This window comes from Pempheris klunzingeri, chromosome 15, assembly GCF_042242105.1.
Source record: "Pempheris klunzingeri isolate RE-2024b chromosome 15, fPemKlu1.hap1, whole genome shotgun sequence".
Classification (NCBI taxonomy): domain Eukaryota; kingdom Metazoa; phylum Chordata; class Actinopteri; order Acropomatiformes; family Pempheridae; genus Pempheris; species Pempheris klunzingeri.
The window spans coordinates 19748565-19761895 of NC_092026.1; the positions used below are offsets into that span (position 1 = coordinate 19748565).

The following is a 13331-nucleotide window of genomic DNA, read 5'->3' on the forward strand; positions in this document are numbered from 1 at the left end:
TCTCACTGCAGTGGACATTACCTTGAACAGCCAGCAGAGGGACTCATGATACACCACTCACTAACACTCCCTGTGCACGCATTTGTGTGTGTGTGTGTGTGTGTGTCTTTGTGCTCACATTTTGTGTGTAAGCCTAAGACAGTGTATATCTGCTTGTGTGGCATTTCATGAATCAAACTAGCTGTATGTATTCATGGAAGCCTGCGTTACATCTAATCTGTCAAGTAAGCAATTGTGTTCTCTGTTTTATGGGTTCATCTGTCAGACACAATGCTCATCGATTAATTGAAGAAGAGAACCTTAAATGAGCTTAGGTTATTTGTATTCCCTGGCCAAGTGTTAGGAAAGCGCCCGAAAAATGAAATGAAAGACCATAACTTGGAAAATGAATGTATACAAAGTGTGTGTGGGGGGGATCTATCTGTCTGTCTGTCTGTCTGTCTGTCTGTCTGTCGTATACACAGAGAATACAGAAGTAACGATAGCAAACACTATGGAGAAACAATATTGGAGTAGGTAGATTGCAAACATATTATCCAGGACCTGGGCCACACAACCTTAGACATGAAAAGAGGACAGATGCCAGATACCAGTGGTACAGAGGAAGAGAGAGTGATATCAGCCTTCAAGCAACTACACTTGTTTTTTGTCTTTGGTTTCACAACTTCTTCTGTGTGTTGCTGCGACCAACAGGAGCACAAGGCGCTCTGCTCTGCAACACTATCATTTATTGAGATTTTTGTTCACCTTAACATTAGATCATGGGAAAAGGTGATTGATCCCCTAATCTGATACAGTGACCATCTTAAAGACAGAAGTTTTTTTTTTCTGCTCTGGTAGTGAATTTAATTTGATGCGTCTCATGGTCAGTTGTTCAATTCACTTAAGTATTCACTTGCTTGGATGCTTTGCATGCTTGAATTGATGTTATTCAGATTCAGTTGTTTCAGTTTTTTAGTCTGAGGTGGAAATAAGTTACCAGATTTATTGTTTAAAAGAGAAACAACCTGAATGAGAGAGCAGAAAATGGCAGACGGTCTGAGATCTGATTTATATTTTATGACCTTTATTCTTTGAGGGCTTTTTGGCCATGCATATGTATTTTTACAGGGGCAAATCTATTGTGCATTTTATTATGTTGTGTGAAGTGAAGTCCAAGTTTTTTTTAAAGTTCAAGTTCAAAATGCTTTATTTGTCCCTCAAGAGGAAATTTTAGGCGGCACTCATAAACTTCATTTAAAATTCATTCACACACACAAAATACAAACCAAACCTACCAATACAACTATGTTAGAATGACATACACACAGCATCAAATATCACAAAGCATTTTATGTTGAAAAGAAGTAAATATAAAAATAAGAGATCAAAGAGATGCAAGTGCATTTATCAGTCAAAGATAGTCTGACTCTTTGTTGTACAGTAGCTGTTCACAAAATAAAAGGATATCAATTTCATATGTGAGGGATGTTAATTTAAAGGCTCATATTTGTGCTGAGCACAGTTTCAACGGCTCTTTTCACTTTGGCCAAACAAATTATTTTATGCATTTTTTTTTTTTTTTGATGGAGCTAGTTTGATGAACACGGGGCATTCATTCTTTTGCACATGTACATTTTATTCACCAATTTTGCATATGGTAAATAGCAATGATGCTGTCAGAAAGACTGACTGACATATCATGTGTCTTGTTTTCAAAAATATGCCTCATGATATGCAGTCAATGTAAGATTCAACTTTTTCTCATCGTCAAGTTTAAAAAAAAAAAAAAGTAAACAAATCGTATTATATCCTAAGATTGAAGCGCAGTACTTTTAGAATCGCAATACCTAAAAATTGTAATACACACAGAATCGGCACCCAAGCATCATGACTGTATCGGATCAGGAAATGAGCATATTGTCCCATCCCTACCTGCATTATTCAGTCATCCATCTATCAGACTAAATTACCAATCTTTCACTTATTTCACTTGCATGCGTTTTTAGATTTTGTTTCCATTTGTTGTCTTTTTTTTACTTCTCCCCACAGATTCACATTCTGGAGAATGGCGAAGTTCGAATATTCAGCCGCAACCAGGAAGACAACACCAGCAAATACCCCGACATCATTTCCCGTATTCCCAAGGTAAAACACCTGAACTCAGCTCAGCCTGTGGTAGAGAGGAGAGTCGGTCTGAGCTGAGATTGTCAAATGAGGACTTTAACAGCAGAGCGGATAGCAGCAGCACGCATTTATCCCGCTCACTCTGTCCTCCATTTTGCCTTGTTTTTGTCAACCTATCTGTCATCTGCCAGGTTTCCATGTGCCCACTCCTCCTCTCAGCCTGCCTGTCAGTCTCAGTTAGAAACCCCCTTCAAAGTTTATTTGGTCCTTCGCTTGTCCTTACTCTTCCTCATCTTCTAGTTCCCCAAGAGCCACCACTGGCCTTTATATTTCCTTTTTTTTTTTTTTTTTAATTTAGAGAGGATGGTGATTTTAAACCGGCTTGCCATCAAACTTTATGTCTAAAGATGTTAAAAACACTTTTCTTTTTAACTTGAAAATAAAAATTTTAAATAATTAAAAAATTGCATGAGGGGAGAGAAGGAGATCACCAGTAGCTGAAGCTTTTTGCAGTTGGCCTCAGGTTATCTGAGTGCACTCACTACCTGGGCGCCTGCTGAGTGTGTTTTTCTCCTTAAGTTAGGAGCTGCAATGAAGCTCCTAACCCTCTCTCCTCTCACTGTTGTTATTGTTTTCAACACTTTGTCGAGCACACAGCCGTTATTGAAACATCAATGATATTAAAAGAAATTCCCATCTGGTCTCTACTTATCAGGGCAAGTTATTTAATCTAATATATTCTCAGAGTAGTCCAGGAGTTTTCCTGATGGGTCCCCGTACTTTATAAATTGAGATTATTAGAGGAAATAGGTTCACCTCTTCTGCACTGAATTCTCAGTGTTCTGCTTCAGAAAAATATGTCTAATGTGTTTGTTTCTCAAAATGAAATCCAGGAAAAAGACAGCCCTCCAGTGTTCACAATAAAGTGAAATCCCCTCATGTCTTGAGCCTCCAGGTGAATTTTATTTTGAACTAATAGATTAGAATAGATTGACATATGGGCTAAGGTTAAATCAGCCTGTTTAACATTAATATTAGTACTAATCTTAAAGGATTATAATTTTAAGGATTTTTTTTTATGCCTTTCAACATTTGCTGATTTTATCAGTTTGCATATAAATGATATCGGAGATAACACAAATCAAGTATTCTGTTAATTTGTGCATCTCACTGGGAGGTATTGTTTGTTTCTGGCTGTCATGAATAAACGCAGATGAGACATTTAAAAAGTTAGGAAATTAGGCACCTGTTGACTTTATTCCCTCATTTTAAAAATTGCGTAAATATGAGAAGGAGAGGAAAAAGGTGCAGGATGGGAGGCTGCAGGTTGAAGTAAAGTAAGCAAAGTACAAGTGGGTGACATGGACATCAATGTTGGCTGTTAGTGTAAGACCAGAGTAGGACCAGCATGCTTTCATCTTGTGGCCTCACAGCAGGAGATGGCCGCACTGACTCATGCTGTTGTGGTCCTGTTTGGCAGCAGGGCTGCAGGGGGCCAACTGGTCTCCTCTCTCAAGCCAAGCAGTGTGTCTGTACAAACGATTGGCTCGACACGCGTGTGGCTGTTCTGGCCATTAGAGAGAAAGTGCTGTTATTAAAAGTCTGTATGTGTTCAGCTCTCTGTGCTTGTTGGAGTTTAGTTTCATTCCTAAGTTCCTTTTCATGGTCATTGCCCTTATTTCTATTATTTTGTTGTTTAGTGATAACTCCTACAGCACCATAAGAGCTGGTGGAGCAAACCTTTCCCGCTTCACATTAAATGCTCTCCACTGGTGGGGCACTATGATGGTCTAGGGGTTGGGAACATTTGTTGTGTGTGTCTGTCTCTTCCTATTCATCTCTGCTGTCTTCTCTCTAACAATGACAGTAGAGAGTATAGTATGGCCCATGAATACTAAAAACAAACTCTTCCAGCCGCAAACCAACAGCTGGAGGCTTTTATTGTGAAATGCATTGTGTTTGTTACAAAGCTTTGTCAGTGCTATAGTTTGGCTGGTGAAATTTGGCTGGTGGGTGACTTTTCGATGGTAACAGAAGAAAGAGCCATAGTGAGATTTTGGATGCTCATACTCCAGTTTGTGTGAACCAGCACACTCCAGCACATCATTAAGGTAAAAAGCTTCTCTGACCTCGCCTCGCTGGCCTGTGGAAAGCCATCGCCAGAGCCAGCATGACTTGAATGGCTGTGGTTATTCACAACTCAGTTCAGTAAATGAACCCTGCTCCCACCACCACTACCACAATCGAAAAACACATTAGGTCAAACGAAAAGTTTGCTTTTTCGGTGCTATCCAGCCCTCATCATTTTTTTTCTCTCTCACCCTGTAGCTCATCGTTTCACACATCTGCCCTCTCATGTTTCTCTCACACTGATTTTCATTTCTGTTTTTTGCTCCTTTTCTTTTCAGAGCTTTAAAAGCTACATGGCTCTGTGTCTCCCTCTCTCACCTTTATTGCTCTCTCTGTCCACCTGTCGCTTTCTCATGTCTCTCTGTCTAATCATTTCTCTCCTTTCTTCTCATTACTTCTTGATGATAACCTGTTCTGTCCCCGTCTACTTGCTGCTCCCTTTTCACCTTTCTTTCTCCTCTCTTCTCACTCTTGTCTTGTTCATACTTGTCTGTCTCTTCCTCACATCTTTTTTCAGTGCTTTGATACAGCCTGTCTGCAGTTTTTTTTTTTTCCCTTTCAGTCTCTGCCTCTTATACCCTTCCCCTCTCACCTCTCCTCTCTCTCCCTCCACACTCCTCACATATTCGCTCTCACGCTTTTTCTTCATTGCCTGTCGATGCCTCTGACTGTCTCCTTCCACCTTTTTTGTTTTTGCCTTCAGTTGCCTCTTTATCCCCACCTGCCTTCTCCCTAGTTGCTTTCGCACCCCTTTTCCACACATCTCCTTCCCTTTTTAAGACATTTTCTTCCACTTTTTGCCTCTTAGCTCTTGTTCCTTTTCTTTCTCCTTACTATCTCTACGCTCCTTAACTTGTATTTCTATTTTTTAACCTCTTGCCTTTGCTGTCTCATCTTTCTTTCACCATATTGCTTCTTCCTTAACCGCAAGGTGTTGGATGGAAAGAAGTAGTCAAAACGGAATTGAAAGTGCAGGCTTCAATTGCGTGTTGTGAAAAAAAAAAAATGGAGTCCTTTTACTTTTAATTTTAGCTTGAAACCAGTTTCTTGGGTTTATTTTATGTGTGACTCTTAATTTATGACGCTTAATTCACCATGACTTTGCTGTAAAGATAGCCCCCGTCACTTAAGCTTTCATCAAGGAAATCGATTGCTGATCATTAACATGGCAGGCGATTGCTTAAAGAAATTGCTTAAATTTGCATCCTTAGTGCTGACATTATTTTGTCATGGCTGAGTCTGTGTGTCTGCGTCGACACATTCTCATGAACAAAGCCTGACTGAAACTAACACACATTCCCTGCATGGAGGAGATGGTCTGATTTGATTTTACAGCACCTTGCTGCATCATTTTGCATATTAATGAGGGAAAACTCATTTTCCCAAAGCTACCGTACTGCCTTAATGCATTTGATTATGAATTAATATTAATACAGCAACACATTAATATTAATACAAACTCTGTTAATTGGTGATTATGTATTACTTGGCCTAATGACCTTATGAGAATAACTGGTTATGTTTGAGTTTGACTGTTTCCAAACAACCTGTTACCTCTAATGTGTCTCTTAACTCTGATTGGCTTTCTCTCATCACCGTTCAGATTTCACTCGCTGATCTGCTCTCAATCTGCATCAGGTTGTAAATTTGAAGCATATTGTTAGCCCCAAATCGACCAGGACGCTAGAGATTAACATCCCTAAGCTTCACACACAGAGGATTTGGTGGCTCAGATAATTAGCAGCCACTCTGTCTGATCTTGAAAGTCAGCAGTCAATATAATCTGCCCAGAGATGGTTTATCCCCAACCTAAACCTTGTCCGTGTTCCTCCTTCACCGGGGAATATTTAACAGCTGCCAAAGCCTTTTAGTTAATGCAGAAATGAAAAAACAAACAAGCTGAAAAGCGAACTGCGAAACGTCTCTGGTGAAGCATTTGGCTTTTGCCACAATGTGGGCATCCGACCAAAAGAGGGGGTGTGTTTAACACTTGGGTAACTGGTTGAGTAGAAGAGACGGCAGCAACAGACATGGCCACTCAAGAGAAGCGATAAATGTAGTGTGGAAAGAGAAATGTTAATGTGTTGACTTCCAAAGCATTTGGCAACAAATTGAGGGCAGCTGCAGGTCCTGAAACAGCCTTAGTAGGTTTTCTATTTGATTGCCTCTATCCATGCCTTTTAAAAGTTAAGGCTTTTACCGAGTTTAAATCTCCAAGTTTGCTATATTTACTTGAAACGTCCAGACAGTCCTCTGATTGCTACAGCAGATGTTGCTTATATGCAGATTGGCAAAAATGTCATCTGCCTTTTTTTTTTTTTTATCTTGTGAAGCCCTCCTTGTCTCTCGAATGAATAGAATCTCTTATCTCTTTATTCATTGATTATTTCCTTTTGCTGTGTCTTCATTACTTCTTCAAAAGGTGAAGAAGGACTCTGTGGTATCCTGCGTCCTGGACTCGGAGGCCGTGGCCTGGGATCGTGAGAAGAAACAGATCCAGCCCTTCCAGGTCCTCACGACCCGCAAGAGAAAGGTATGGACAGAGAGGACTGTAGGAGAAGGATCTGTGAAATGCTGGAAGTGTTAGAATGAAGGAGAAGATGAGAGAAGATAAAAAAAAAAAAGAAGTGAAAAGGTTGAGGAGAGAAAACAAGATGGGGATAAAGACCAGAAGGTAGAGGAGAGATAGATAATAGAGTGAAATGATCCGGCAGACGGCAGGAGATGGACGGAGAAAGAGCAGACAGAAAAAGGGGGAGATTGATAAGTAGGAGACGGAGGACTCAAATGGATCGGAGAGAGAGGGAGGAGGAGGATGGGAGACTGCAAATGTCAGAAGTGTTTTCTAGTTTTGATCAGAATAACGGCCTCTTTCCACTACACCAGTCACACTGGAGTGAAACACCTTGTCTTTTTGTATGCACGATGACATCTTTGTAAATTAGGAAAGAAGAAATGAGAGCCCAAATATAGAGAACATAATGATGAAAATGGCTGAAAATGATTATCCTGATGATTTTTTGCTAGATACTATTACCACATTATTTGTAATGATGGTTTGATGCACAAACTGATTGTACTGGCCTTCTGGCATTTTGTAACAACATCTCCTCTGTTTTATTACCATGAGGGTTCTTGCTGAAATGAAATATTTCTGATGAGGAGATGAAACCAGATACAGACTAATTAAACATCATTAATGGGCGGAGGGGAAAGTAATGAAGGAGTGAAAAGGAGAATGAAGGAGAAGAGGGATAAATCAGGAGAGAAATCTTTCAGGTTTGAAGACTGCAGAGGCATTTCATTTTGTATTCCCGATCACATTCCTTTACTGCTGGTCATAGACATTTGGTGTTTTCTGTTAAGGAACATTTAAAAGCCGCTCTTTTTATGTTTAAATTCAATTATAACGAAAGTGTTTACAAAGTGGAGATTTGGCTATGGTAAATTTAAAAGTTGTTGCTCCACAGAAGCTATTTCTCATGTAAAGTGTAGTTGTTGTTAAATATTTACACCCAGTAACTGCCGGGATTAAATATTATGGAAACAATTTGCAAAGCTAACATTAGCTTGCTGGTATGTGAACCATTTAGACTGAAGATCTTTGAAGAAATATAATATTGGTATTTTTACTTAATAGTAACGCGCAGTAACTTAAATCACTGAAATATTATGCCAATAACATTTGGCTAAATGACCAAATAGCATCAGCTAACATTAGGTTAGCATAATCTGATATGTCCCATTCATTTTAATGCACCTGTGTGAATAATACTACTACTGCTAATATTTTAACAGACTTTATGTATACAGCACAAAGCTACAGAGTGCTTTAGATGGTTGAATTAGGTTTAAAACATGTCAGGAGTGAGGTGAACACAATCAGACAATTAAAATAATGCAAAAAAAAAAAAAGAATAAAACCCCTAAAGTTAAGGTATGAAACATCCAAACAACACTAATGATAAAACCAAAAAGACATGCTGGAAATAAAATGCTGTGCTAGAATGAATAAAAGCCTTGAGAAGTTTGGGCTGCAGAATCAGAGACATCTCTTTAGTAACTTCTCAGAGCTGAGGGGCTTAGCCTGCAAAAGCCTGCTCACCTTTGTTCTTGAGTTGTAGTTATTTTAGTCTTAAGTTACTGTTACAAATGTTGAGAGGTAATAACCTTATAAGTTTGATATGTGATTCAACAGGATTATGATTCGATGAGTGGATTCAGTACTAGATTTGAATTTAATAAAATGCTATCACACTCCATCTCCAGTTACAATCCAGCTGGTTATGCTGCAGGGACTTCCTGTTTGCATAGTTTGACTGCTTTTGATTCGACAGCTCTGTAAATGTTTCCTGGCTACTGATTTACAAATTACTGAAGTTTTACCCACTAAGACATATTTTGAAGGTACCCTGTGGACTTTTCTTGTAAACAAAGTTTGTCTACATTCAATGTTGTTCACCAAAACTCATTTTGTATTTCCCTGAGGCCTTAAATACCTGTTGTTTTCCTTTCGAATGAAGCATTAGCAAAAAAAATTTCATCATCATTTCCATCCATATTTACTTCCCCACTTTCCACTGCCTGTGTTGGTGAAGTGCTGAGTTTCTTGGCATGTTGGCACCAGCCGTAGATCAGTGGAACAGTGCAAACCATTGTCAGGATTGGGTATCACAGGTCATGGTATATTATCACCCTCTTGGAAAAACTCTGCTTCATAGTACTCTTCGTGAGGAAAAACTTGATACAGTACCTGTACAGTGCAGTAAGTGTCATTGGAACCACCTGCTGTAGATATTCACTAGTTTGAAACTATCTAGCAGCTTGAAGGGACGTTCCTGACATTCATGAGTATTTGGTGCAACACAACTGTGGAATTTAATATCACTCTGGTACGGTTATGGAAAAGTCATGGCGTTTTACACCAGATCCACGGTGGAAACACTGTTATAACACAGAGTGGAGAGTCTAGTGGCTGAGGGGTGTAAACAAGACTGGAATAAAGGGGATGAGGAGCAAAAGAGGTGAGAGAAGGAGATGAAGAAGCAGAGGAGGTGCAAGACATGAGTGGAGGAGCAGGGAAGACAGGGATGAAGACACAATAAGGTGCGATGCTGTTAAAAGATACGGGGAGATGGGGGAAGGTGGGTTGGTTACCTTTCAAGATGAACGAGTGAGAAATCAAAGAGCTCTTTTGCAAGAAGTCCCAAGGTTGGGTGTAGCGATTTGTGAATAAGATGCTGTTATTTGCATATTTTTGTCAAGGGAAACTATTAAAATGTATTTGGGTACATGTGTGTTGATGCCTCGCTGCAGGACGTGGATGCCTCGGAGATCAAAGTCCAAGTGTGTGTGTACGCCTTCGACCTCCTCTATCTCAACGGCGAGGTAAGGCCTGGTGCTGATGAGGAAAATGTTACTCAGAGATCTTTTTCAACACTCCTGTTGTCATTTAAAATCGAGGTTTGTGTGTGTGTGTGCGTGCTTTTATTGTTTGCGAGCGCGGCCGCGTGCTCGTCAGCCCGCTGAGATGCCAACAACGTCCCTGAATGCCAATGATGGTTCTACTGGAGGCCGTAACTAGATAATGATTGTAATGCTCATTGTAATTCCAGCGGAGTGTGTCTGTCTGAGACTGTCTCTGAGGCTGTGTGTATAAGAGAGATAGAATTAGTGCCTTTTTGAGATTGTCTGTGTGTGTCTGTGTGTGTGTGTGAGATTGAGTGTGTATGATTCCATCCAAATAATACACAAATTTTAAGCTAATTTCCTAAAAGTCAGCCAAAGAAAATGCAAATCAGAGGATGTTTCCATTTACCAATGCTTTATGAGTTTTCCCAAGTGGACGTAAACAAAATTACAGAATTAAAAGAGCACCAGTGACTCCTAAGTTGTGCCATTTTATTGCTGCTTCCCACCTACTATGGCATTTATGTAAATGTTACGAATTAATTTGTCTCAGTACGCACATACTTTGTCTTTTTTTTTTTTTTGACTGTTGCACTTTTTTAATTCATTTATTTGAAATTGATTCTCTCTTTTCTACAAATTATGACTGTCCAATTCCCTTGTGCACTGTAGTCCTTGTCACTGCTAACTTATTGGCCTTTTGAGGGCTTTTGACCCCCCGCCCCCCACAGAGCCCCTCACACTGACACCCAATCATTAAGGCTGCTAGCAGGACTATAGCTGCCACTCAGAAGAGAAAGAAAAGGTCATGTCCTTTGTGCTATTTTTGGGAATTTTTGCAGGTTTAATGGCCACTGGAGGAGGTAACACTCTACAGTTCAACACATATCATACATGCTTTTTTTTTTTTAAGGCTGATTACAATATTTTTAGACTAAGTATATCAAAAGTTTGCAGTTTTAGGCTGCTAAGGTAGACACAGCTTGAGCATTAATGGCAACACACTGTATTTTGATCAACAATGGATCAAATGACTGTGTAAGGTGAAAGTGGTTGCTTATAATGACGGACAGAATTATCACCCAACACTGCAGCTCCTCTCAGATTTTTTTTTTGCTCTGGGGAAACAGGACTACAGCCCGTGCTTCTTCTGCACTAACAAGGATGTGCCCCTTCAGCCACTTTCCAGCAATGAAGATGGTTAATGTGTTATTAGAATCAAAACGTTGTTAAGATTTTCTTCTTCTCTCATTGAATGGGGTCTGTATTGTTACACATTAAGAAAGACAAAGAGTAAGAGGAAACAGGCCCTGCACATCACCATTAACTGGAAAAGCCTGCATCTGTCAACTCTTTGTCGCTCCCTTTTATGGATATGTAAATGATTTCCACCTCTGAAATGTGTTGACATATTTAGAGGGGATTCATTCCTTTTTTTTTTTTAATGCTATGAAAACTACAGTAGGTGGTTGGAAACCTGCTCATAATGATTGTGTGCAAGACTGAGTGTGCGCTGCTGGTTTGAGACGGAGTGTATGTATGTGTGCGTGGGTGTTTGCATGTGTGTCCAAAACTGTCGTGACTGTGTATCTGTGAGTAGACTCTTCGACTGTGTGTTTGTGTTTGTGTTTGTGTGGGTTGCTAGTAGAGATGGCATTTCATCCTTGTCATTGCAAAGCTCCAAGCTATGAAGAGGAAATGGTTGTAATGATACACAGTTTTGCCATTTGTAATGACGTGTGTGTGTGTGTGTTTAGTCCTTGGTGCGACAGCCGTTGTGTCGGCGTCGGGCTCTGCTGAAAGAAAGCTTCTCAGAGGTGGAGGGAGAGTTTGTGTTCGCCCGATCCATCGACTCCAATGACACCGACAGCATCGCTGAGTTCCTGGAGCAGTCTGTCCGAGGTGTGTGTGCGTGCGTGCGCGAGACAAACTGTCTTACTTGCTTTGTCTTGAACTTTTTGTGTGTGTGTGCTAACTACGTACTAGTTTCCTTCCTACTGTCCCTGTGCTATTGGACCCTTTTTATATGTGGGTGTGTTGCATGCGAGTTTCGTTTCATTTGCGCCCTTGCCTTCTGCCTTCATGTGTAAATTGTGTGTGTAGTAGTTGTGTACTGGTTTCCCTGCCTGCTCCTTTTGTGTTTGAGACAGAAACTGTGAATTGTGTAATTGAGTTCTGTTGTATGTGTGTGTCTGTCTGACTCTGTGTGTAATATGTATTATATGTATACTATATACAAGCTATATGTCAGTATTGTACTATTTGCTTCTGTCCTGAACATCTTTGTGTGTGTGTTTCTGAATGTCTCGGAAGGAGACGAAGACCTGCCATGTATCTGAAAGATAATCTGTTCATTTCCTCTCTGCACAACCAGGGTCGTGTTTTGCTGTATTAATGTGTGTGTGTGTGTGTGTGTGTGTACGTACGTATGTGTGTGCGTAGACTCCTGCGAGGGCCTCATGGTGAAGACTCTGGAGAAGGACGCCACATATGAAATTGCCAAGCGCTCTCACAACTGGTTGAAGGTGTGTGTGACAAACTCTTATCACACAAACACATATTTATGCAACTCTGATTGTTTGAATATCTTAATTTACAAATAATAGTATCTTAAATGAGCGGGGAAGTTTGATCAACACACAACAAATCTAGAGTGTAAAAAAGAGTCCTTAGTACAGATAAAAAGCAAATTTCTGAATTTGATAGTTCAGAGTTGCGCCTTAGTCGGTAACAATCATCAGTTTAAACATTTCTTTCACAAACTGATTTTAGATTTAGAAGGAAAGAACACTTCAGGCTGTTGGCTTGTTCACATTTTCATGCAGAAGTTTAGACCTCTGACAGTTCACATTGTTAATAAATGGCATGTAATTATGTCCTCTGGCATTTAATTAATGCAAAGTTGATTAGTACCTTTCTGGAGTCAAAATTATTGAGATGCATTACTCAGCTCCAATACTTCATATTATCACATTTACTTTTTGTGATATATTGTTGCATCCTTATCATGAAATGTACATTATACATATAACTGACTGTTGTCCCCCCCCCCCTCAGCTGAAGAAGGACTACTTGGATGGGGTGGGCGACACAGTGGACCTGTGTGTAATTGGCGCCTACCTGGGAAAAGGCAAGAGGACGGGCACCTATGGGGGCTTTCTGCTGGCCTGCTATGACGAGGAGAACGAGGAGTTCCAGTCCGTCTGCAAGGTGTGTGTCTGTGTAGTGCCAACATCCAACATACGGTTCATTATAACGACTCATGGTTTGTCCCACTGATCATATCGTCAACAAAATTTTGACACATTTTGAAACCTTTACACTGTAACAAAAGAAACTTTCTTTAGTCATCTTATTACACAAAAGCTTCAGTGTGTGAATGTGTGTGAAAGAATCATTATAGTCTTAGTGCAACAAATCGTCCCTGATGAAGGCAAAAGTCAAACATGTTGGTCTCACAATGGGGTTGTTATATAAAGTGTTGATGGAGCTTTTTGAGTCTTCAGACTTTTTCACCTTTACATCACTTTTACATGTACTTTGGAGGTAGCTGAGGTTGTGTCAGAAATCTGCTACTTAAATTCTCCACAGCACCGTTTAGATAGAAGAAACGTTTTTACCGTCAGCATTTTTCATTGGAAGGTTTTTACTTCTACTGTAGCTTTTGGACAAAGGTTTGCTTCTAT

The 13331-nt window shown here is 40.0% G+C and overlaps 1 protein-coding gene across 1 annotated transcript in view; it reads left to right on the forward strand.

The window, feature by feature from the left end:
• Nucleotides 1–13331, forward strand: part of lig1 (ligase I, DNA, ATP-dependent) — a 45436-nt gene that overhangs the window by 19308 nt on the left and 12797 nt on the right. The window contains exons 18-23 of the mRNA XM_070845669.1: nt 2032–2127; nt 6659–6769; nt 9553–9624; nt 11403–11547; nt 12088–12170; nt 12703–12855. Coding sequence (XP_070701770.1) covers nt 2032–2127; nt 6659–6769; nt 9553–9624; nt 11403–11547; nt 12088–12170; nt 12703–12855 — 660 coding nt within the window. The remainder of the gene's footprint in view (nt 1–2031; nt 2128–6658; nt 6770–9552; nt 9625–11402; nt 11548–12087; nt 12171–12702; nt 12856–13331) is intronic.